Below are 21873 nucleotides of genomic sequence, written 5' to 3'. Positions count from 1 at the left end.
TAAACATACCACCACGTTTCCCGTCCTAACAACCACCAAAGTCAGTCGGGAAAAGCGTCTCAAAGTCCCATCGCTCGACGCTAACTTCTCCTCCATTGCGTCCGCTCCCGCAGTACGACGAGCTGGCCCACTACGGGGGCATGGACGGCGTATCGGCGTCCATGTACGGAGACCCGCACGCACCCCGGCCGCTCCCGCAGGTCCACCACCTCAACCACGGACCGCCGCTGCACGCCAGCCAGCACTACGGAGCCCACGCTCCCCACCCCAACGTCATGCCCACCAGCATGGGCTCGGCCGTCAACGACGTCCTAAAGAGGGATAAGGACCAGATTTATGGGTAAGCTGTGCATGTTTTTTTTTTACGGCCAGAATCCTTATTTTGGTCTTACTACAGGAGCGGACACTTTTGCAGAGTTTCAGGGAGTCAAACGCTTTTTTTTGCAGAAATAAAAGACCCTAAAATGTATGACATAAAAACTTCATTAAGAAAATCCCCCATTTTAAAACATAGTTTGTTGTTTTTATATTTTTAAAAAACTATTTTCTATCGTAGAATACAATAACAATGTCACACAAAGTAGGCGTTTTGGAATCTTCATTTTATATAATTGTTAGAAATATAGCTTTAAACGTACGTAACGTTCTAATCGCGTGCGGATTTTGTAAATAATGTCCTCTGCCCACTTTTGCCTGCAAAACTATCATTGCGTATATCAAAATACCCGGCGCAAAATAAGTAGTTTATAACATTTTATTTCACCTACATTTTTAATTCCACGGTGCAAAAGCGAGTGCGTGAATGACCCGTGAGTTTATTTCTCATGATTTAGAATTATAGTTTCTACTGTCAACGCCGTACGTAAGTTTACAAACGTCCTCGGTGCTGGACAAATAAACACTAAAATAAAAGCAAGAGTCTTTTCTGCTTAATTCTCCCTGGCCGTGTGTATACGAGTGTGTGTGTGTGTGCATTTCACTTTTGTGCTGCACTTCTCACGCTTGTCACGGTGCACTTACGAAAACGTCAGTCTCCACCATGTGGATCAATGAGAGGTTAAAAATGTGGTTAAAAGAAGCTTATCATAATAAAAGTAAAATATTACCATGCAGGCTTTTAAAAGCGTGTCGATTTTCTTTGGGCAGGGGGGGTGTTAAAAATGCAAAAAAAAAAGATTTAAAAGAACTATTTGGATGCAAGCTCCGGAGTTCCCGACACGCTGCGCTGTGCTCAGCCCGCGTTTACTCGCCCCTGTGCAGGCATCCTCTCTTCCCGTTGCTCGCTCTGGTCTTCGAGAAATGCGAATTGGCGACGTGCACGCCGAGGGAACCCGGGGTGGCCGGGGGAGACGTGTGCTCCTCAGACTCCTTCAACGAGGACATCGCCGTGTTCGCCAAGCAGGTCCACAAGCCAACACGAGCACGCAAATCGCATTTTTTTTTAAATCCCAAAACGCATTCGGACTTTAAAACTAACTTGCTGTAATTGTTTACTTTTAGGTCCGAGCAGAAAAACCTTTATTTTCATCAAATCCAGAGTTGGACAATTTGGTAAGTCTAGTTTAAAGTGTCCATCTCAACTAGAAAATATATTTTTAAAGTGAATGCATGTTTCTATGTGTTCCAGATGATACAAGCCATACAAGTATTACGATTTCACCTCTTGGAATTAGAAAAGGTAAAAAAAAGAAAAAAAATCGGGGCGTGGGGGGGGGGGGGCTGTTTTAATGTGAGCATGACAATATGCATGTTATTTTTTTATTTCTTTCTTTTTGTTTTTACCTCTAAGATGGTCTCGTCACACGACGCAGCGGAATAAATAGTCATATTTAATGCAGGCCAGCTTAAGCAGCTCAAGTAACAATTGGTGCTCAATTAAGCCTCTTTGGCGCACGTTATTGATCCGCATGCACGTATCTGCTTTCAACTGCTGCCACTTAATACGCCCCTGCACTTTATTTGAATTTTGGATTATGATTTTATCTTTATTTGTCTTTTATTTGCTCGTGCTTGTTACACTTCAACTTGTTGCTGCATGTCTCGGGAGAATAATCATAAAGCACGGCAACAGTTTGTCTATTGTTTTGCACCGCGACTTAATTGGAGTTATTCTCGGATCGCCTGGAGTGTTCGCCCACATCCTGGGGAAGAAAAAAAAAAATTGTAATTATATTATTCCCCCCCCCACCCCCCCCCCCTTCCCTCCTTTAGGTGCACGAGCTTTGTGACAATTTTTGCCATCGGTACATCAGCTGTTTGAAAGGAAAAATGCCAATAGATTTAGTGATTGATGAGCGGGATGGAAGTTCCAAATCGGACCACGAAGAGCTTTCTGGCTCGTCGACGAACCTCGCCGATCATGTAAGTGAACGCACCACTTTTCTAATGCGTCTCCGTGTGTGTGTGTTTTGAGTTTGACTTTTCTTATTGTTTTCTGCTCGTACATTTGAGTTTTGAACGCATCCTCCACACAGCTGATATTGATTTAAAATGTGCATACTGTACGTGAACGCACCACCTCCGACTGTTTTGGATTTGTCACGTTTGAAGACGTTGTCGATGATTGTTCTCGTGTCTTGAACGCAACACGGCTTGGTGAAGTCTAATTTTTGTTTTTAATTGTTTGGAACCTTGTGGATCTTGGACATGAACGCAGCGTTCTCTTGCTTCCTACGTTTTCTCATTTGTGGAACGCAACATGTTTTGTTGGCTCTGAATTTCTTTTAAGTGTTTGGCCTAGATATTGAGTCTTAAATGGTGTGCGCGCTCGTTTCTGCAGCTCGGATGTGCCGGTGGGGGTCAAAAGCTAAATGCGCTACAATAGCCTTAGTTATTGTTTTAAGTCCTTTGATTGGGTGCGCTCATGCGGCCGTAATGCGTGTGCATTTGCGTGTTTGTGTGCGCGCGCACCATGGAGAGACAATTACGTGTTAGCCGCTAAGCTTTAGCTTTAGGCCACTATTTAAAATAAAGAAAGAAAAGGAGAAAGGGGGTTTTCCACGCGAGGAGGCTGTGGGAGTGTTGCAAAGCTACTGTGGGTTGTCTCCGGAGAGGTGCACGGAGGTTGCGCGCGCGTGTGCGCTTGTGCGCGCGCACGCTTGCCTATTGCAACGTGAGGCTTGAAGCATCAATGTCAAGTTCAGATTGCTTATGATGCTCCTCGCTCAGAGACCCTTTCTCCTCCTCCTGCACTGCTGCTGATGTTAATGTGTTTAATTGTTTGCTATTGATTACTCCTTTTTTTTTTTTTTTTTTAACACTGCAGTGTGCAATTCTTCCACTCAACCCGCTTTGCCTCCCCTTTTATGACTGGAGGCTACTGAATGCTGAATTCAATTATAAACACCTATGGTGCAGCAACTTCCAGTCCCATATTATTATTATTATTATTATTATTGCTATTATTATTATTATTATTATTATTGCTATTGTTGAGTCCATGCAAATTTATAGAACAAATGTTTTGCTTGCAACAAAGTCACTTAGTACATTATGCAAAGTGTGTGCTCCCATCTCTCGACTTGGGCTTCAGGCCTCCAACACACACTCACACAGAGGTAGACCATGGGGTTGTATTTACAAGGGTCAAGCTAGTCTATATTTTGGTCCTCTTTCTAAAAAGTGGCCAAATCATGCATGGCATTGTTATCTATTGCAAATATTTGAATAGAGGAATATTTGCAGTGATTAGAATTCACAATAATGGTTGGTATGTACATATTGTCAATAATTGCTCGAATCAGATCAGTGAGTGTGTTTGGCGTTTGCCAAATAGTGAACCCATGTTTACCTTGACTACTTATTATACTGCAACTCTTCATTTATATTTCTGCCACTTACTCTCTTAATAAGCTTTAGTCTTAAGGTATTAACTCACCCAATGTGGCCTTCGCATCAACCTGCTAAATAGTGAGCACACTTGTAGCTTGAATGATTTATTCATTGTAATTGTCATTATACCACACTTTTCTAATTATAATTCTTACACCCACTTACAAGAAGTTAATTTTAAACGGACTCAAGTGGATGAATTGCAAGGCTTTAGCTAGCATCAACTTGCCACATGGTGAACACACAATTGGCATGATTCATTTCAAGTCCTAATCACTTATAGCACACCTCTTTCATTTAGTTTGACAAATAGTTTGGAATAACATCAACTCATTGAGTGAATAAATTGTGTGGCCCCAGCATAAAGTTGCCAAATAGTGAGACAATGCGACACAAGTATGAGGTCATCAAATAGTGAGCCGGCATTTTGTTGTTGAGCGCAGTGATGTTTATTAACCCTTTCTAAAGCATTTACTACATTGTTATTAACTTTTACACACACTTAATTAACCCCTATTTAAAGTGCTAGCTAGGAAAAATGAGATCTGCAGGCCGAGACTCTCGTTTACTTGTCGGGTGTTTAAACTTTGAGGGATTTATTTCTCGGTCGTGACGCTGGTCAACTTTTTTATGGCGGCTACTTCGGCTAAAAAAAAAAAAAAGATGCTAATTGGAGAGCAATAAACACCGACGTAAACATCTCAAAACAAATGACAAATGAGGAACAAGTTAGTAATTTGGTCGTATTTCCCAATGAGTTGTCATCTCCAGTTTACCAAAAGAGGAGTCTGGACCTTAGCTGGCTATGCTAACTAGCTTCAATTGGGATCGCTCAGGTCCACTTTTCTCCGCTTTGCATTTTTAATGGGCCGTGCCCTCCCTGGGCGCTGGCGGCTCGAGTGGTGAAAGTTGGTTCTAGTGGAGATGATGAGGAGGGTACTTGTGTTTCCATGCTCCCCCCCTCCCTCCCCTGTTCTCCTACCTAACATCTCAAGAAGGCACACTTTTTATTTACACGTGAAAGCAGCATTGTCTTGGGCGTGATTGAATTACGCTGGAGCGAATAAGAGGCGTTCACTGCCACTGTTGATTTGGGGACTGTCTCTGCCTATGGGGCCCACCCAGGACTCACCCCTCCCCTCCTTTTGGCCAACTCCGTCCAGTGGAAAACGGGGTAAAATAGAGGCGTTAAGTCGTTAACATGCTCTCGGCTGGCCTCTTAATGACATTTTTCGCTCGACTCTCCAGCGCCCGATTTAACGAAACACAACTAAAACGATTCGGATCCCCTCGCTTGTACTTTTGAGGACCTTGCAGGGTTCTCGCCGCTTTGTTTTGGAGATCCTTCCTCAGGGAGGTAGATAGGAGTTCCCATGGAGGTTACGCTCTTGCTTATCTTGACGCTGCATGGCTGGAAAGAGGAGGGGGGGGTAGAGGGGAAGAGGGGGGGGGGGGTGGGTCTCTGTTTACATTGGATTTTCTGCAACAGGCCGGGAACTGGTTAAGACACGGTGAGCTCACTTGGAGGTTCCCCTCAAGTGTTGTAATGGACGAGTACAGCTTGGCTTTGCTTGTTTAGGGTACAAAAACAAGCTGGTATGTTCTGCATGCATGGCGATGATATCGCATGGATAGCAAGATTATTTGAAGACTCTCAGTTACGCATGAGTAAAGAAAGATTTTCGTGGTGGTTTTGAGGTGAGCAAAAAGTTGGAATGTTGTTGGGATCTGTTAAATCTTTTGCAACATTTGTAATATTCTTCGGCAAATGAATTGATGCGAGAGTGCACCACACTTGTAAAAAGTTTGCGAGAGAAAAATGGATTTGACTCACACAAGCGAGTTTCAGTCCACTTTTAAAATAGTCCATATTATTTCATGTTATCCATAATATTTTTTTTATGTCTAGTGTTGGGTTGCTATGCAGTTCCATCTAGCCTTACATTTCCTATTTGATTAGGGCTCCCGGGGCCTGTTGGGAGCCATATCTAATCATCATGGCTGCAAGCAAGAGAGAGAGAGAAAGCGAAAGAGAGGCTTTACTCACTTGTTGCTCTCTGCGCACCCTCTCCCTGCGCCTCTCAAAAAGTGCATTATAATGCAGCTGCCGCAAGGTCGTATACCGGACAACGTGCGCGGCGCCGCACAGATGTGAGCAGTTTTTTTTTTTTTTTTGGTCTTTTAATAGAACATTCGCAGGTAATGATAGACGTCTCTTCAAGTCACTTGTCTGTTTTTATGTGCACCACTTTATTAGGTGCACCTCGATAAAACTCCTCCGGCGAATCCCCTCGAGCATCATCATCATTACAATAACTTTTTATGGAAGGTGTTTGGAGCGAGGCCTTGATTTATTTAGGGGTAATTTTGGTAGGCTGTAATTTGTCGTGTGCTGGCGCGTGACAGAATATTAGGTGCACCTGTGCAAAATATATATATATATATATAAAATAATTTATTTCACCGATTAGAAAAATTCCTCTCTTTTTTTTTTTTCAATTGTTAATTCTGTTTATTAGTTTACTCTTCCCAAAGTGTTTCTGTTAAATGGGATGCAACTTGTGCAGTGAGAAGTTGCCCTCTGCAAAAGTTTGCAAGTCACCCCCTTGTCAGAGCACAACTGAGAAAATGAATTATTAGCTGCTCACTTAAGAGATCCATTTATTATTCTGCATAATTGGTGGCGAGGTGCACCTACAATTTTTTGCAGCATGTAATTATGACCTTCCCTCCTCCTTTACGTGTTTGTCGTGTGGCAAGATGTCTCGAGATATCAGCCGGCGTTATGATTTATGACTTTTTGTGCGTGCGCGTGTTTGCACTCCTCGTGTGTCAGCTGTTCTTTTCACGATCAGCACAGGATCCCTTTAACCTCTCCATGCACGCCATCCTTCCTTTCCCTCCCTCCATTTCTCCCTCGCAGCTTTCAGGGGAATTGGAGGGAAATTGAATGACGCCGCTAAATCAATTTTCGCCAAAATTCCAAGGGATGCAGGCAAAGCGTGCGAGGCAGGTGTTTAGAAATGCGAGGCACGGGATTTGTCGACCTGATTTTTTTATTTTATTATTTTAAACAAATACTAAATCAAAATAATCCATAATAACTTTATTGCAGTTTATTGATTCACTTGTGCGAAACTCTTTTTCGTGTATTTTGTATGTCCATATTAGTTTGACCGAGGAATGCACACCGGGATGTACAAATTATGATGCATTTAATTGACATTCAATTTAATGATGTAATTACTGTATAATTTGACAAAGTTACACTGCTGTGGTGCGCTCCTTTTTTTTATTTAATGTGGTTTTTGCGGGGCCGTATGGCATTTCCATTGATTTCAGTGGGGTGAAGATAATTTGAGATACAAATGTTTTGAGTTACAAGCGTGGTCACAGGACAAATTAAAGCCCTAAGTCAAGACACCAGTGTAATTACAACTTGTATTACGACAGCAAAAGGCAACCCCCTTGAGACTTTGCTCCTTTTGCCCCCCCCCCCCCCCCACACCCCTGTGTGTTTGCACGCCGCCATTTCCCTCCATCTTGTTCCTACGCTTTTGAAGACAATTAGCGCCGAGTACGTTTCTCTTAATTACAGCCTTTCTTGAGGGAATATTCGCCTCGTTCCCTGAATTTGCCCTTTTTGCTGTTGTTGTGCCTGCCTGGCGCTCGCTCGCTCGCTCGCTCGCTTGTTGTGTAGATTGACTATTTGGCTGACACGCACAACTTGTTTGAACTTTATCACACCCACAGGGCCCGCGACAAAATGCTTGTGTATGTTTGTGTTTGCGCGGCGTCTGATGATGATGCCGCCGCTGCGCCCTCCGCTCAGAGAGAGGGCGCCGTAAATAATTTATGAGGGAAGCAGAGGAGGGCTTTTGTCGCACGAGCAAAGTTACAATGCCGGCTTGTGATGTGTTTTGCAGACAGGCTTTTGGATTACTGGTGAATTTAAAGAAGAAGAACAAAAATTTTGTTGTGGTTATGCTGCTGTGTTGTGGTCTACGGGAAATAAACAAATTTTTTTTTTTTTTGAAACCGGGATCCGCAATCTGCAACCTTTAGTGTTTATTAATACGATGACATCACACAAATCTGACAACCACCAGTATATAAGCTAGCATTAAAAAAAACACAACAACAACCATCCTTTCCTTTTAACACCATTAACTGCAGTCTGTCTTTGAATTTAATTCAGTGGCGGCGCCATTAAAAATGACAAATGACTCCCACAATGATAGGTGAATTAAGTCTCATCGATTTGCTACATTAAAGGCCCCAGCAAGCCCGGCCGGCCTCACTGGAGTGCGGCCGACTTTCAGTTTTCCGAGTGGAAGCCGGTCATTTTCTTAACGGCTGAGCCTGCTGCTTAATTACATGCGAGCCGCCCTTCATCCTCCACGTGATGAAGACGCAACCGGACTATTTTGGGTGAAGCGTCTCGCTTCCGCGCGGCATTCCCACGAGTCCATCGAAAACAACAACACGCTCAATAATGGAACGCAAATCCATGTGACATTTTTTTTGTCACCAAGCGACCCAGGCGGAATCTACGCAGTGGTACAAGATTTTTATTTTTTTCCGCCCAGCGCCATCCGGTGAACAGCTGACGCTGAGAGAGCCTTGAATGGAGGCGGAGGGGGCGTTGGAGGGTCTTGTGTAGTCATCTGCGCCGCCTTTAGCAGATAAAAGGACCCTCGCTCGCCGCACAGCAGGACTCGGCACCCAGAGGAGCCCGGCAGCCGCTCGTCTCATCGCCTCCATTTCCTCCCGCTAAAACTTGACACTAAGTGAGGCTGCCCTCCTCCAGGACAGCTCAATGTAGACAATGTTGCAAAAATATGTATAGGGAGGGGAGGGGGGGGGGGGGCATAGCGGGAACTGAGAAGTGGTTTGCGGGAAGCCTCGGTGCAAGGCAGAGTTTGTTTGCCTTGGGCTCCGTTCAAGGGCCCCTTGAGCAGCATCACTCACATTTTAATTCAAGTCGCCAAGCTTTTTTTTTTTTTTTCGTTTTCGTGACATCCCTACGGTATGGCGATTTTCGGGCCGAGTGACGCCATCGGTCAGTCTGAAACGACGGAGGAAATTCCAAGCCGAGCCTGCCGTCATGTGGCACTGATAAAGCCTTTCCTGTAACAGCCCGAGTAGTCGGCTTCCTCGTGGGCCGGGGAAGACGGCGTAAGAAGTCATCTTTAAAGCCAGTTGGCATGAAAACTTTGACACCATCGCCCCCTAGAATGAAATAAAATGCAGTATTTGTTATTGGCCGCTAAGCTAGGAGGGAGGCGTTCCAACGCTAACTGGTGTTATTGTTGGGCCTTGGCTGAGGCCTGCCGTTCTCAACCTGCATTTATGAAAGTGAATGTGTGCATCCGTGTGTTTATACTGCTCCCCTATTATGTCATACGTGTGCGTGCATGTGTGTGTGTGTATTCCTCGTGAGCCTCTGCGGGCGTGTGCACATTTTTGGCAGATTAGCAGGAGAATCACTGTCATACCTTATTTTCACTCCTGACAGCGGTAATGATTAATGGCGGCTGTGGTGTGTTTGGACGTCTTACCTCTGTATTTCGCACTTGACACGGAAGTCTCGCTCGGTAGTGATACAACAATAACAAAAAAAAAAAAATGCTATAAAGTAGAGTGTGTGTGTGTCTGTTCCGACAATTACTCAGCAGAGCCCGTCGTGCAGGACGCCGCATTGCAAGAGTTCTGTTCTCATGCATTAATGAAGCGCTTTGATTGCACGATTTTGACTGATGGCCAGATGCTGCAGTGCTTGATTCTCTTTTGTTTGTCTTGTGTGTGTGTGGGTGTGTTGCCTGTCGATCAGGGTTGTGTAGACCTTGGGTTTTGAATTTTTCTTTTGTCTACCATCCTAGGAAAGATACTTAAAGGCTTTGTATGACTGGCTACAAGCTAACTAGCGTGTTGTCAGTGTGTATGCTGTCTAGTAATCTTGTTAGCTAGCTAGCTAGGTAGACAAACTCATACTCATGTTCTTCTTTTTTTTTTCTCTTTTGCTGGCTTTCTCGATTGGGAAACGGCAGAACCCGACGTCTTGGAGAGACCACGACGACGCCACGTCCACGCACTCAGCCGGCACGCCGGGGCCCTCCAGCGGGGGTCATGCGTCACAAAGCGGCGACAACAGCAGCGAACAAGGTGAGTGTCTTGCCAAGACGCAATAACACAAAGACACTCTAGCATACATTCGTTATGTAGCCTTCATTTACAGTGGAACCCAAGGTCGCACAATTCTGAACGTATAACCAAAGTGCAATGGATATAAAAAGTTTACACACCCCTGTTCAAATGGTAGTCTTTGTGAAAATGACCGCGATGAATAATTTTTCAAGTTAACCTGCACGACTGAATTGAAAAAGCCACAATTAAGCGGGAAAGTTAAAAAAAAAAAAAAAAACACCTGAAATAATTTGGCTGCATAAGTGTGCACACCCTCTCTAATTTAACACATTTATGTTTAATGTACCAGATTCATCATTAAAACAAAATTTTAAAACTAATTAATTTCAAAAGTTAAAGGTTTTACAACGGCGACAATTTGACCCTGAAATTATTTCAATTCTCCCAATTTTTTTTTAATTGAGTACTGTGTGGCACCTAAGCTGTTCCACTGTACATGAGCAGCATCATCATCAACAAGCAGAGGCTCTCAATCGCCCATTTCCAGCACTCCTGATGACATCCCAAACCATCTCCCTCCTTGTGCTCCTTTAAATGATCCCTTCTTTTGACTGGCGTCCATGTAAACACAGTCGCACCTAAAAATGAAGGCGCTTATCTGCTGTTAGCTAAACACCGTCGTAAAAAAAAAAAAAAGCTTTCCAGAAACGTTGCTATTTCGAGAATCGAACAAAAGGTAATAGTGCATTTCTGTCAGTTCTTTCTCACATAAAAAAACAACCCAACATTAAGTTTGCTGCACACAACAGCCTCTAATTACACTTTAGTGTTATCTAACACACAACCTGCCAAACGGGAATAAAGCGTTTCACAACACACATATTGGAATGTGTTACAGATAGTGTGCGCCACTCACACGTGTGTGTCTCCATTCGGTCGTCACGCTCGTTGTCAATTCTGACGCGATCAAAAACATGTGCACCTTGGATAAAGGAAAACATTGATCACGCCTGTGCTTGCCTTCGGGCAGTGTGCACGCTTTTTGCACCAAATTTCCTCCAACAGCAGAAGCAAGCATGTATCGTTTTGCCAATAAGTGATCAAACATATTGACGGACGGCACGCTCTGCGGCGGGGCTGCCTTGAGACAATCTCAGACGAGCCATTAACCAACCGCAGACCTCTGTGGTCACCCGCATCCCGACTAGTCGGGCCTCAGGACCAGGATCGCTTGGCTACGACCGCCGGGAATGTTATTGATCCTATTATGGAGGGTTTTTCCCTTTTGGTGGAATTTAGTGCCATTTTTAGCTAAAGTCATGGAAATTCTTTTGGATTTATTCTCTGAAGAGTAGACCAGATGCACTGCTGCATGCAGGAAGCAGAGAGCAATGTGGGGGGTAGATGAGGCAGGAGAGAAACAAATGCACTGCCTATTGATTATCTTACACACATAAGTACAAGTGACCTGTAATCCACAGAGCACTTATCGACTCCTATCCGCACCGTATCCAGTAACAGACGATCGATACGAGGCCAAAGACAGTTACGGTATGGCACTTTACGCCGGGCCAAGACCCACATCGGCGTCTCATTCACATTGACTGTCAATAATAATAATAATAATAATGAAAATATATTCAAATGCGTGTTTAAAAATTGCTAAATGATTCATTTTATAAAATGAAATGTGGCTTGCTGCATTTGTAGATACACCAATTTTAAAATATATATATTTTAGTTTAGTTAAAAAAAAAAAAAAAATTGCCATAGATATAAACAGCATTTTCTTGAATTTCTAATACTGTTCAGTTTATTTACACTCGTCGGACAAGAAAACAACTAAAGTGAGGCACGTGACTCACCTCATTACGCTTTAGTCATTAGTTAGATTTAACGATGATATCACCGTCCATGAATAGCATGTCGACACCTGCATCCAAGTAAGTGGCAGAGAAGAAGAAGGAAAAGTAGGAAGGCTGGAAGGGCGTAAGAGGGGGGTCAGCTGATTTAATGGTCTAATGAGGCCGTCCTCCAGCCAGTTGTTTTGTGTGCGCCGGGCTCTGACCTTTCGCTCCGCTCGGGAGCCCCGCCGCCTCATTTTTCACATTCTTGCAATTACGTTAACGCTTGAAGCACTCGCTGACTCCCAACTCTGGCCCTTTTCCATTCTACCGCCCCGCCACTGCTAGTACTACTCACTGCCCCCCCACCCACCTCCCACCTTTTCTATCTCCAGATACGTTCCCACATAAAATTTGCGCCGCGCGCTCTCGAGTCCGCCGAGAAAATGCGAAATGTACGCTTCGCCGTAGTAATGGGGTCTTTAACAGCTTGGCCCTTGTTAAAAGGGGTGAGCATGAGGATCAGACAGAATGGATGGGAGACGGCCAGATGGGCACCGAGTACTTTCTTCCAAGAGAAACATCCACTTTTTCATGCCAGCTACGTTGTGCCGACCCCCCCCCCCCCCCCTTTATGCTGGGCAACATCATCTTCAGCACTCTACGATATTGCACTTTTTGTTTTACAGCAGTAACATAATAAGAAAGAAATCATGATAAATTAATGCATCGTGATAATTCAATGGACATAGTGCTGCTCATCTTGCTATGCGCCCCTTGGTCACAAGGGGGCAGTATAATACACACAGTTAATTTGGTAACGAAACACAGAAGAAGACTTCTAACTGAATTAATATTAGACTTCAAGTTTTGGAATTACCACAACATAGATGCTAGTTCCATTGCGTTGTGTGTTAGCGTTATGCTAGCTGATTGGTGGATGGTAATGAAAAAAAAAAATGGCACCATTCACTTAGAGAAGCAAAAAAGTGCTCCACTTTCCATTTTATGGACATAAATAATCTAAGTCTTTCTTTTCTGTAAGTGGCCCACAGAGGGAAAAGTTTGGACACCCTTAGCGTAGCACCATTCAGTGCACTCATTCTTAGCTCGACCTCTCACATACTTGGGACCCGGGAATGCTCGCCGCCAGCGCAATTCACCTCCGCCCGAGTCTCAGCATCAAGTGTGGCTCTGAAGTGGTGCCAAAAAACAATTAAACAAGTGTTCGAGCGTGTTTTGCCACCTCCTCCAGGAGCCGTTTATTGCCAATCGTTTCAACTTGTGGCGGCGGTACAGTAGCCCAAAAGGCGCATAGAAATATCGTATTCATGCAAACACCCGCATGTTTGAGTGACTCCCTTATGTTGTGTAGATAAACAAAACCAAGTGGATCGGACGGCGCATCATTTTGATTAACGGTCTTTTTGGATGGCGCCCAAGCTTATCTCGCGGCAGGGAGTTAAACTTGATGAATGTGCGTTCGTCTCGCAGCGAGGTGCCCGCAATTGTGTTAGCGCTGCAACGCTCGCTGCACATTTGACAAACACCCTTCGACATACTCAGACATGAACGCTTAATCCCCGAACGCTGATTCAGAAAGGTAGGCGAGCATCAAGTCCGCACTTGTAATTATTAGCTATGCATGAAGACTTGAGTGGTGAGTGAAAGCTTTTTCCCGTAGTGGAGAGAAGAAAAAAAAGGGGCAGAAAGCATTTTGTAGCATTTTCTCCACAATTGCACAATCCCCACGCTTTTGTGGGCAGAACGACTCCCTGGAGGGAGCCGGGATGGATGGATGGAGCGGAAGGGGAGGGGCCTGAGAGTGCCCGGCCTGATGCTGTTGCGGTCGGTACATTTGTGTGAATGAGCCGGGTGTGCGGTGAGATTTTGGGGTGCGACCCCCTCAGGGTGCCCCCTCCCATCCAAGAAAGATAAGATCTGGGATGGATAGATGGATGGAAAACATTTTGAAAGCGAGTTGCCCAACGCCGCCGTGAAAGACGAGAGGGTCATCATCGGTGTGTGTGTGTGTGTGTGTGTGTGTGGGTATCCGTGTTCCCTCTAAGTGCCTGTTAGGCTTTAATTTAGTGTCGTAATTAAAGCTGAACACTGGCCCATAAACAACAGATAAACAATAAAGCAGAGCCGAGCCCCGCTGTTTCATGGCCCTCACTCCCAGCTGCTTGTGCGCTGATAATCTTTACACCCCGCGCTACCTCAGTCAACGCCGCACGTGCTTGACGAAACGTGTTTCGATTCTGTGACCGTATTAGCTCAACGTTAGCACTGCGCTAATAGAAGTTGTCGAGTTTGCTAGTGTGCGTGATGGTTTTGTTGGGAGGGTCTGGAGTTATTGTTGAAAGCTGAGAAGAGTCGAGGGGGTGAAAACACGTTGACGGGGTGTGGTGGTTGCCGTGTATGTGTGTGTTATACTTTCATGATCCCATTAGCATAAGAGAGGCTAAATTATTCATGTGGAGTGCTTAATCTATGGGGAAAAGTATAGTTAATGCACATAGTTTTAAAATGGATCTTGCCCTGCCTCTGCTCTAACACCAGATTCCTGCTGGATTCAGCATTCAGGGGCATTTACGGGAACAGCCGCACGCACGCGCGCCGACCCGCACACACGCCGTGCTCGCCCCACGCAGTGTGTGCGGGGCGATGCGAGCTGCTCCGAAATCCCCTTCTCCCCCCCCCCCCCCCCTCCTGGCTTTCTTTCGCCCCTCGCAGGACCGCAGACTACCTGGCCCTCTTCCAAAATGTGATTAAAGAGAATGATCAGCTCCCTCTGCTCCATTCTTCCTTCCTCCCTTCCGCTCTCCCTCTCTTTCTCTCCAGCTCTATCGCTCTTCCGACCCGCTGTTCTGTTCTGATAGATCGCGTTAGGACAAACAAAAGATAATCAGGAGAGGGGGGGGGGGGGGGGGAAGAAAACAAAACTGAGCACTTACTTTCTCTTTTATATATCGAATACCTTCGTCCGGACCCGGCCTGGACTAACCCGGTTAGGCCTGACCTAATCTACAAACTAATGTTCCAACATGGGGAAGAAATTAGCCAGATTATTCTGACACCATCTGAGGAGAATGTCAGCCTGTTTTGTGCCATTACGCCCCCCCCCCCTCCCCCACTTTTCCGCCAACAAGTCGATGCCGAGTCTTTGAGCGAACTGACCGTAATTAAGAAGCGAGGAGGAAGCCATGTTGCAGGGAAGTAATCACGAGTGAACTACTGTAAAAAGCAGGGGAGTGACTCCTTTTCGGTTGCTCATTAGACGGTGCCTTTACACACCCGTCCGTCCGTGTTGCATCGCCGAACGCCGGGGGGAGCGCGTAGCGGGCTCTGATGTAATACGCCTAAAAGGGATTGAAGCCCCAAAGGGCATCTGGGCATCCATTAACGCAGCCTCCTGTGTATTTTTCACCAGGATGATGATGGCGCTCATGTCCTTGAGACGGGAGGGGGTGAGTTGAGGGTGATGGTTTTCCCTGGAAATTTTCTTGTTTTGTTTCAGCCGCGCTCTCGCCCCAAGGGGGTCAGCCAAGAAGTCGGCCTTTAAGAGGTGATAATCCAATTGCTCCAGTCCTCGCCAGATTTGTTTTGCCCCCCTCGCGTCTGCTGGCGTGTTTGTGTGTTTACACAGAGTGTAAGCACGCGTGCGGGGATGTAATAGAAGGAAAATAGGAGGCCGTGGCGGCAGGATGTCAACCTCCCCCCCCCCTCCCTACCTAACCCCCTTATTCTTTTTTTTCTACCGGCCCCATTTGGGATCAGAGCGAGGTTAGCGGGGCCAAGTGTGTCAAAGGCACACCTGCAGGGGGACGGCTTACGGCGGCCCCCGTTTAAGGTGCGCTTAGTTTAACCCTGACTTCAAATGTCCTCTCTGGCGTTGCCCTTTTGTGTTTGACCAATGGGCCTTGCGGTCTTCTACTTTCTTTTCCTTTCTTCCACCTCCCTTTTTGCCTCTTTAATCTCACCCACTAACCCCATAACCTCCCGATTTTCCTCTTCCCCCGATGTCCAAATCCGCAACCACAACCGTCTCGACAACAAAGAAACGCATGAAGGGCACAAAGTCGAGCGGGAGTTTTAATGACGATAAAAATGTTACCCCTATTAGCGTATCCATCTAGAAAAAAAGCTTACCATTCCTTCCAACAAAGTTCCAAATCAATCATCCAAATTAGATCACAACAATTTAGCTAGCATCATAACAGTTCCTGTTAGCGCTCTTATCTGAAACCTATTCACACCACTTACGGTTGCATTAGCGGACTTACGCTAACTTCAAGATGGCCACCGCTTGCTTTTTTGCGGTTACGAGTAACACACGACTGTGTTCTGCTTCCTTTTTATGATTTTTTTGTACGCTAGCTGTGGCCCACCAGGAAGTCTTTCGCAGTCCAGATTACCCACTTCATGCTGCGATTGAGCGCGAGCTAGCAAAAGCACGACCAACCGAGGCTTATTTTGTTATGCGCTTTACTTGTACTTGTTTGGAACCTCACGCTACCCTAAGCTAGCGGCGTCTAAGAGCGTGGGAGGATGATGATACGAGTTGTGCTCATCTTCCAACAAAGCTTTTCAGAAGGCAGCATAAGCTCATTTGCTAGTTGTTCTCCAGGAGCACACTCTTACAAGTCGGCTTTTTTAAAGATACAATCGGACCCCCGCCGTCTCCACACCTGATCGCTTTTGTTTGAGCGTTCCACGGCTATTGCGGGGTTAGCCTTCTGTCAGCAGGTAGCGCCGTGAGCCCCCTTCCCGATGTTTATTGGAGGCAGGCATCTCATGATTTTTGATCACCCCAGAGGAGGCGTTCGCCTTGTTAGTCAGCAAGGATAATTTCTCATTTACACGCCCCAAGCTGTGAACGCTCGCAAAGGAAAAGCCGGGGCTAAATTCGCTACCAAAAAAAAAAAAATGGGGGTGGGAAATGACTTGTAAATGAAATAAATGCTCCATCCCAGCTTGGCTGCAGGGGCTGAAGCTGAGAAAAGCCTTCATTATGCATTTACAGTAATTCATTTAAAGGGTTATCAATTTAGAAGAAAAAAAAAAAGACAGAGGGGATGTTTGAGGGAGAGCGCTACGAAGGAACAAGTCAAGATGAAAAGGCGTAAGATATGCAGAGGAGAGCTCGCTCGCTCGGCGCCAATTACACACTTCCATGTTTGAAAGCTCGTCTCGCACACCGCAATCGCTTCTCTCTCTCTCTTTCTCGTGTCACGCTCCACCCACCCCTCCGAAAAAAAAAGACCTGATTTCCCTTTAATGAAGGCCAAGGAATCCTCTCCGCAACTATTTATGTTCAAATATTGGCCTTTTGCTCGTTTTAATAGTTGGTGTTGTTTCCAGGGTAGTTGGGGGTGACCAGAAATCGGACTTGCTTGGCTAAAAGTTATGAATTGCGCTTATTTTGAAAGATAAGTCTTGTCTGTTTGCAGTTAGAAAATCGAGAGGCTTCGCCGTTTGTTTTGTTTTTTCGAAAGGAAAACCCAAATTTTTGTGCGCTGCCCTCAAATGTGGGGGAAACCACCGGTATGCTATGGTGTGGAGAGTTATGATTACACGATGAAACGATTCCACTCGAATCCAACCATCATATTTTAGATCAAATCAGCATCAAAAAAAAAAAAAAAAAGGGAATACCGCAATGCGAGGTTTTACAAATGCAGCGACTTTGACATCCAACTTCCTCCGTCACTGTAAAAAAGCCACAGAGACAGCGAAGCACATTAACTTGACACTTTCGCTAACCGCTAGTTACTCAAACATCGTGAAACAGATTCCTCCCACCTTGACGACAACTTTTCATTCCTCCCCTCCAACGTGAGAAAAAGCAACATTGCCAATTTTTTGCAAACAAGCTGAGGATGACTCAGCCCCCCCCCCCCCCACCTCTCCTTTGAACAATTGCAGGAAACGTACGGAGACGGCGAGTATTTTTTTTTTCAACCAGAAAACACCACTTATCTGCTGATAAGCGCGTGCGTTCTTTTCATTATCAAAGCGTCGGGGGAACTCGCTGTAAAGTTGCATTCAGCTGTGAAACAATGAAATAAAGACAGAGAGAGGGAGAGAAAAGAGGAAAACGTTTAACTTTTTCCAGGGGGAGGGGGAGGGGTGTACATTGTTTAGTATGAATGCTTACTCCCGGGGATGCAATGTTTAGACAAGTGAGTGTCTGCAGGAGACATCTGTGAAGCTTGCCCTTGTGACCTCGTAAAGAATGCTCTTAAGGTATAGCCGTAGTAGTGAAGGGGGTGAAATGAATGAAGTGAAACCACATTCCTAAAATGAAATATAAGTTACTGTAATTATAGTGCAGATGTACTTTTTTAAATAAAAACTAAAATCAATTAAATAAATAAACTACTGACGTTCCAACTCGCTCGATTTGCTTTCCAGCAATCAAAGTTGTAAGACTCTCTCTGAATGTTCCGAACTCCAAAGTCAATCCTATAATGGGCAGAATAAATCCAACCTTAGTTGACAACATCGCTGGCGTTCCTCTAGCACACCTGTTACGTCCTGATGTCCATCTCGACAAAGTCGGGATTAGGAGCCCGACATGCTGATCTGCCCAGGTTGCACAGATCCTTGTTGCACCTGGCAGGCTTTTGACGCTCTTCCTCCATTGCCCCAACGATGAGCTCATTTTCATCCTTTTGAGTCCAAAGGAAGCCTGGTTCAAAATGAAGCCCTCCTTCTGCCATTCAAAGTACCTGCCATTGTGTGTCCATTGTTGTGCAAGCTCCAAAGGCATGCAGCAAAGCCCTGCCCCCTTGTTGTTGTTGTTGATGATGGTACTTTCCATCTTCACCACTGGCTGTGGCCCTTTGCCCTCCCTCTGTCTTTTGTTACGCCGTGGTTATTTCATTATTTTTGTACTCCCACTCTCCTCTGCTGTGCAGTATATGCTTATTGTTCTTTTCGAGCACCCTCATTACAGCCCAGTTGGATTTCAAGGGCCTCGTTCTTTGATTTGGCTCTCACGGGGGCGCTCATTGCTGTTAGCTACTGGCTAACAGCTAACAGCCTCGTTGTTGCTTGCCACTTCTCTCCTCCCCCCCCCCCCCCCCGCCAAGCCAGCCGTCTCAGAGAGCAGGCTCGGGGGTATCGGCGGGCTGAGGGTGCGTGCGAGGGGAGAATTGAAACGTCGATAACCCCACGGGAAAAAAGGGAGACAAGAAAAGAATCGGGATGGAGAGCTTCAAAAAGCTGAGGATGCTAATTAATAGCATGAGAGAGGCTTGTGAAACTTTTGACGCCGCGTGATGAGGAGCTTATTTGGAGTCAGGTCCGTTCCTCTTGGCAAGACAGTACAGTAACAAGCGCTTGAGGTTTGAGAAACCACCAAGATCTTTCATAATTATTCGAATAAATGTTTTGTTGTCGTACCCAACATATCTTCCCGTGGAAAAACTTCCTCAGTCCGGTTTTGAAAATTCTTCTCAGTGCCCACCGAGTATTTTGAGGCTAAACGAAGCTAACGCAAACGGGTGCCTTTCTTATCGCGAGGGGTGAATGTGTGCCAGGGCCCAACGGAGGACACCCGGGCCGGGTTATTGACTTGTAAAGACGCGGGTAGGTGAGGGGTCTTGACAAGACGCGAGCGGCTCGGCGCTCTCGTAAAGCCGGCTGATTTCTACACTAGTTGGCTCCCCCGAGAGACGGAGAGAGAGAAAGCCCCGTTCGAGTGTATGGAAGAAAAAAAAAAAAAAAAACGCGGCGATGAAAAGAATAGTTTTGTGAGAGGAGATGCATGTTCCCGCTCGGCGTTCTACAACACCCTCGTTTCTGGCGGGAATGAGAGAAAAAGGTCCAAAGAGGTTTCTACTGTATGTGGCACACTGTCATTGTGTTTTGCTTTATGTCTGACTTTCACAAAGGATGTATGAACTCCTCTCCATGCCGTTGATGGTTCAGACTAATTTATGAGGCTAAACTGCTTTGACATAGAGGCGTGCAGGCGGATGGGGAAGGGAGAAGGAAGTTTCCATTGACTCTCCGGCACGGGCCCGAGTCAAAGCCCCCGCAGGGATCCGGCTGGGTTTGAACTTTATCAGGGGCTACACTTAATCAATACCATATCGGAAAAAGAATTAATTACTAAAGCAGAATAAAACAGCTGCATTTTAAAGCGAGGATTCATCAATTCCGTAATCTCTTGGTTACAGCTCAGGTGTCAGGAGGATCATTTCAACTCGGTGTAATGAGGAACTGTGGGAGTTTACCGCCAGCCTTCGCTGTCCGACACACACACACACGCGCGCACACACACACAACCAACACCGAATTAAGATTCCTTCCTCCCTTTTCGGGTTCGTTCCCGCGCATTTGTAGTTGTTTACCTGTTTCGTCATGTTCCCATGAGAATGAATGCGTCGTAATTTCTAGAAAATATGCATTTAAAAAATGGCCTAATTAATGTTATGGAATAAATATACATGAGAAATGTGGTATACTGTAAATTGATTTTTTTACTGGCTAGCATTTACAGCGCAGTGCCATGTTTCCTTCCTATCAGCTCCTTTCGGTTCTAAATACAATAAATTCCTACTGCAAGGGTGTGCCACAGGGTTCTTTGCTAGGTCCACTTTTATTTACAATTTATGTGAAGTACACTTCTATAAACACTAGCAATAAGATAACGGTTTATTAGATTAGAATACCGACACTGCTGGTTGGCATGAGTTTGTAAAGATCAAACCACCATGCATGAAAATGTTTTTAGTGAACGGTGAGCGCATTTAGGCGCTAGTAATGCTCTCCTGACAATCTGTAAACTCGTCCGTCCTGGTCTAGCCATGATGTTGGGGTGGCGGAATTCAAGGCAGGTCGCACAAGGGGGTTATGGGTGATGAATTGGCTTTTTAGTAAGCTCATTAGGAAGCCAAACAGAGTTTAGACTGGCGGAGCAGGGCAACAGCGCAGTAATCAGTTCTGCTCGCTTTGTTCCTTTGCCTCCAGGACATTCATGGGAAGAAAAACAAAAAGAGGAGAGAGAAGGAGGGAAAATAAACTTGATGTTTGGGTGATGAGAAGACTGCATAGAAGCTTGATGGTTGACTTGTTGATTTATAAACCTTTACATTCATCTAGGGTGCCTAGCATCAAAATGGAGGTGGGAAGAAAAAGTCCAGGTTTACATTTTATGATCAAAATTGTTCTTTGGTGGAGAAGCGTCGAAAACAAGGAGCACCAGCGAGGGTGAAACGTCTGCCGGATACACAAAGGCCCTTCATTAGCTCCTCCGCCTCAGATAGAGTCAGGGGCAGTCATGGGCATCACAACTCCCTTTGAGTTCACCGCCCACCCCTGCAATTTAGCCCTTTTGCCATCCATGCAAATTGGCTCCTGACATCTGCAAGTGGCTGCATCTTTATTTCCTGAGACCCACCCCTGATCTCGAAAGTAACTTTCAAAGAATTCCTTAAAAAAACAACAAAAAAAACCACCAAACTTTTTTTTTTTTGCCGGGTCACGGCGAGAGGCCACGTATCGGCGGAGATACTTATCTCCGGCATTCCAGGGATGACAGAAAGACGGGGTTAGGGGGGCTTAGAAAAAGGGGCGGGGTCAGGGAGTGAGGTGCAGGAGTTGTTTGGCAACTCCACCCCCACCGCACTCCTTACCGCCTGACTGCTTCGGCTCCTTGCACGTAAAACCCTTCTAATTAGACGCTCTTATTCCACTTCATTAAGGGAACACTTAATGATGTGTTTTTTGGGCAAGACAACCGCACATTACCCTCTCGTGCAAAGCGGAGTCGTCCAGTCGTAGCCGCCGTGATGCACTTACAGCTGCGTGTAGCTCTCGTCGTGATTGTTGGGCAGGAAAGCAAAAGTGGCGAGGAGGAGGCGTGGCCGTTTTGCCTCTTTCACCTTTAGCCACTGTCCGGGTGGTAGGAAGAGGAAGGGGGGAAAAAAAAAAAGGGGGTAGTGACATCTGAGTTTTGGCAGGGAGCCTCGCTGAAGGAGAGACTTTGTTGTAATTGCTCTGACAGGTTTTAGGGCTGTTAATGACTCCGGGCCGAGCG

The 21873-nt window shown here is 45.6% G+C and overlaps 1 protein-coding gene across 9 annotated transcripts in view; it reads left to right on the top strand.

Annotated features, from left to right (window-relative positions):
- Positions 1-21873, top strand: part of meis2a (Meis homeobox 2a) — a 63594-nt gene that overhangs the window by 953 nt on the left and 40768 nt on the right. For all 9 annotated transcript variants that reach the window (XM_061301337.1, XM_061301335.1, XM_061301334.1 and 6 more), the window contains exons 2-7: positions 114-340; positions 1261-1402; positions 1501-1551; positions 1628-1678; positions 2212-2361; positions 9882-9996. In XM_061301337.1, coding sequence (XP_061157321.1) covers positions 114-340; positions 1261-1402; positions 1501-1551; positions 1628-1678; positions 2212-2361; positions 9882-9996 — 736 coding nt within the window. The remainder of the gene's footprint in view (positions 1-113; positions 341-1260; positions 1403-1500; positions 1552-1627; positions 1679-2211; positions 2362-9881; positions 9997-21873) is intronic.

This window comes from Syngnathus typhle, linkage group LG16, assembly GCF_033458585.1.
Source record: "Syngnathus typhle isolate RoL2023-S1 ecotype Sweden linkage group LG16, RoL_Styp_1.0, whole genome shotgun sequence".
NCBI classification, from domain to species: domain Eukaryota; kingdom Metazoa; phylum Chordata; class Actinopteri; order Syngnathiformes; family Syngnathidae; genus Syngnathus; species Syngnathus typhle.
This window is presented reverse-complemented; position numbering and strand designations above follow the sequence as displayed.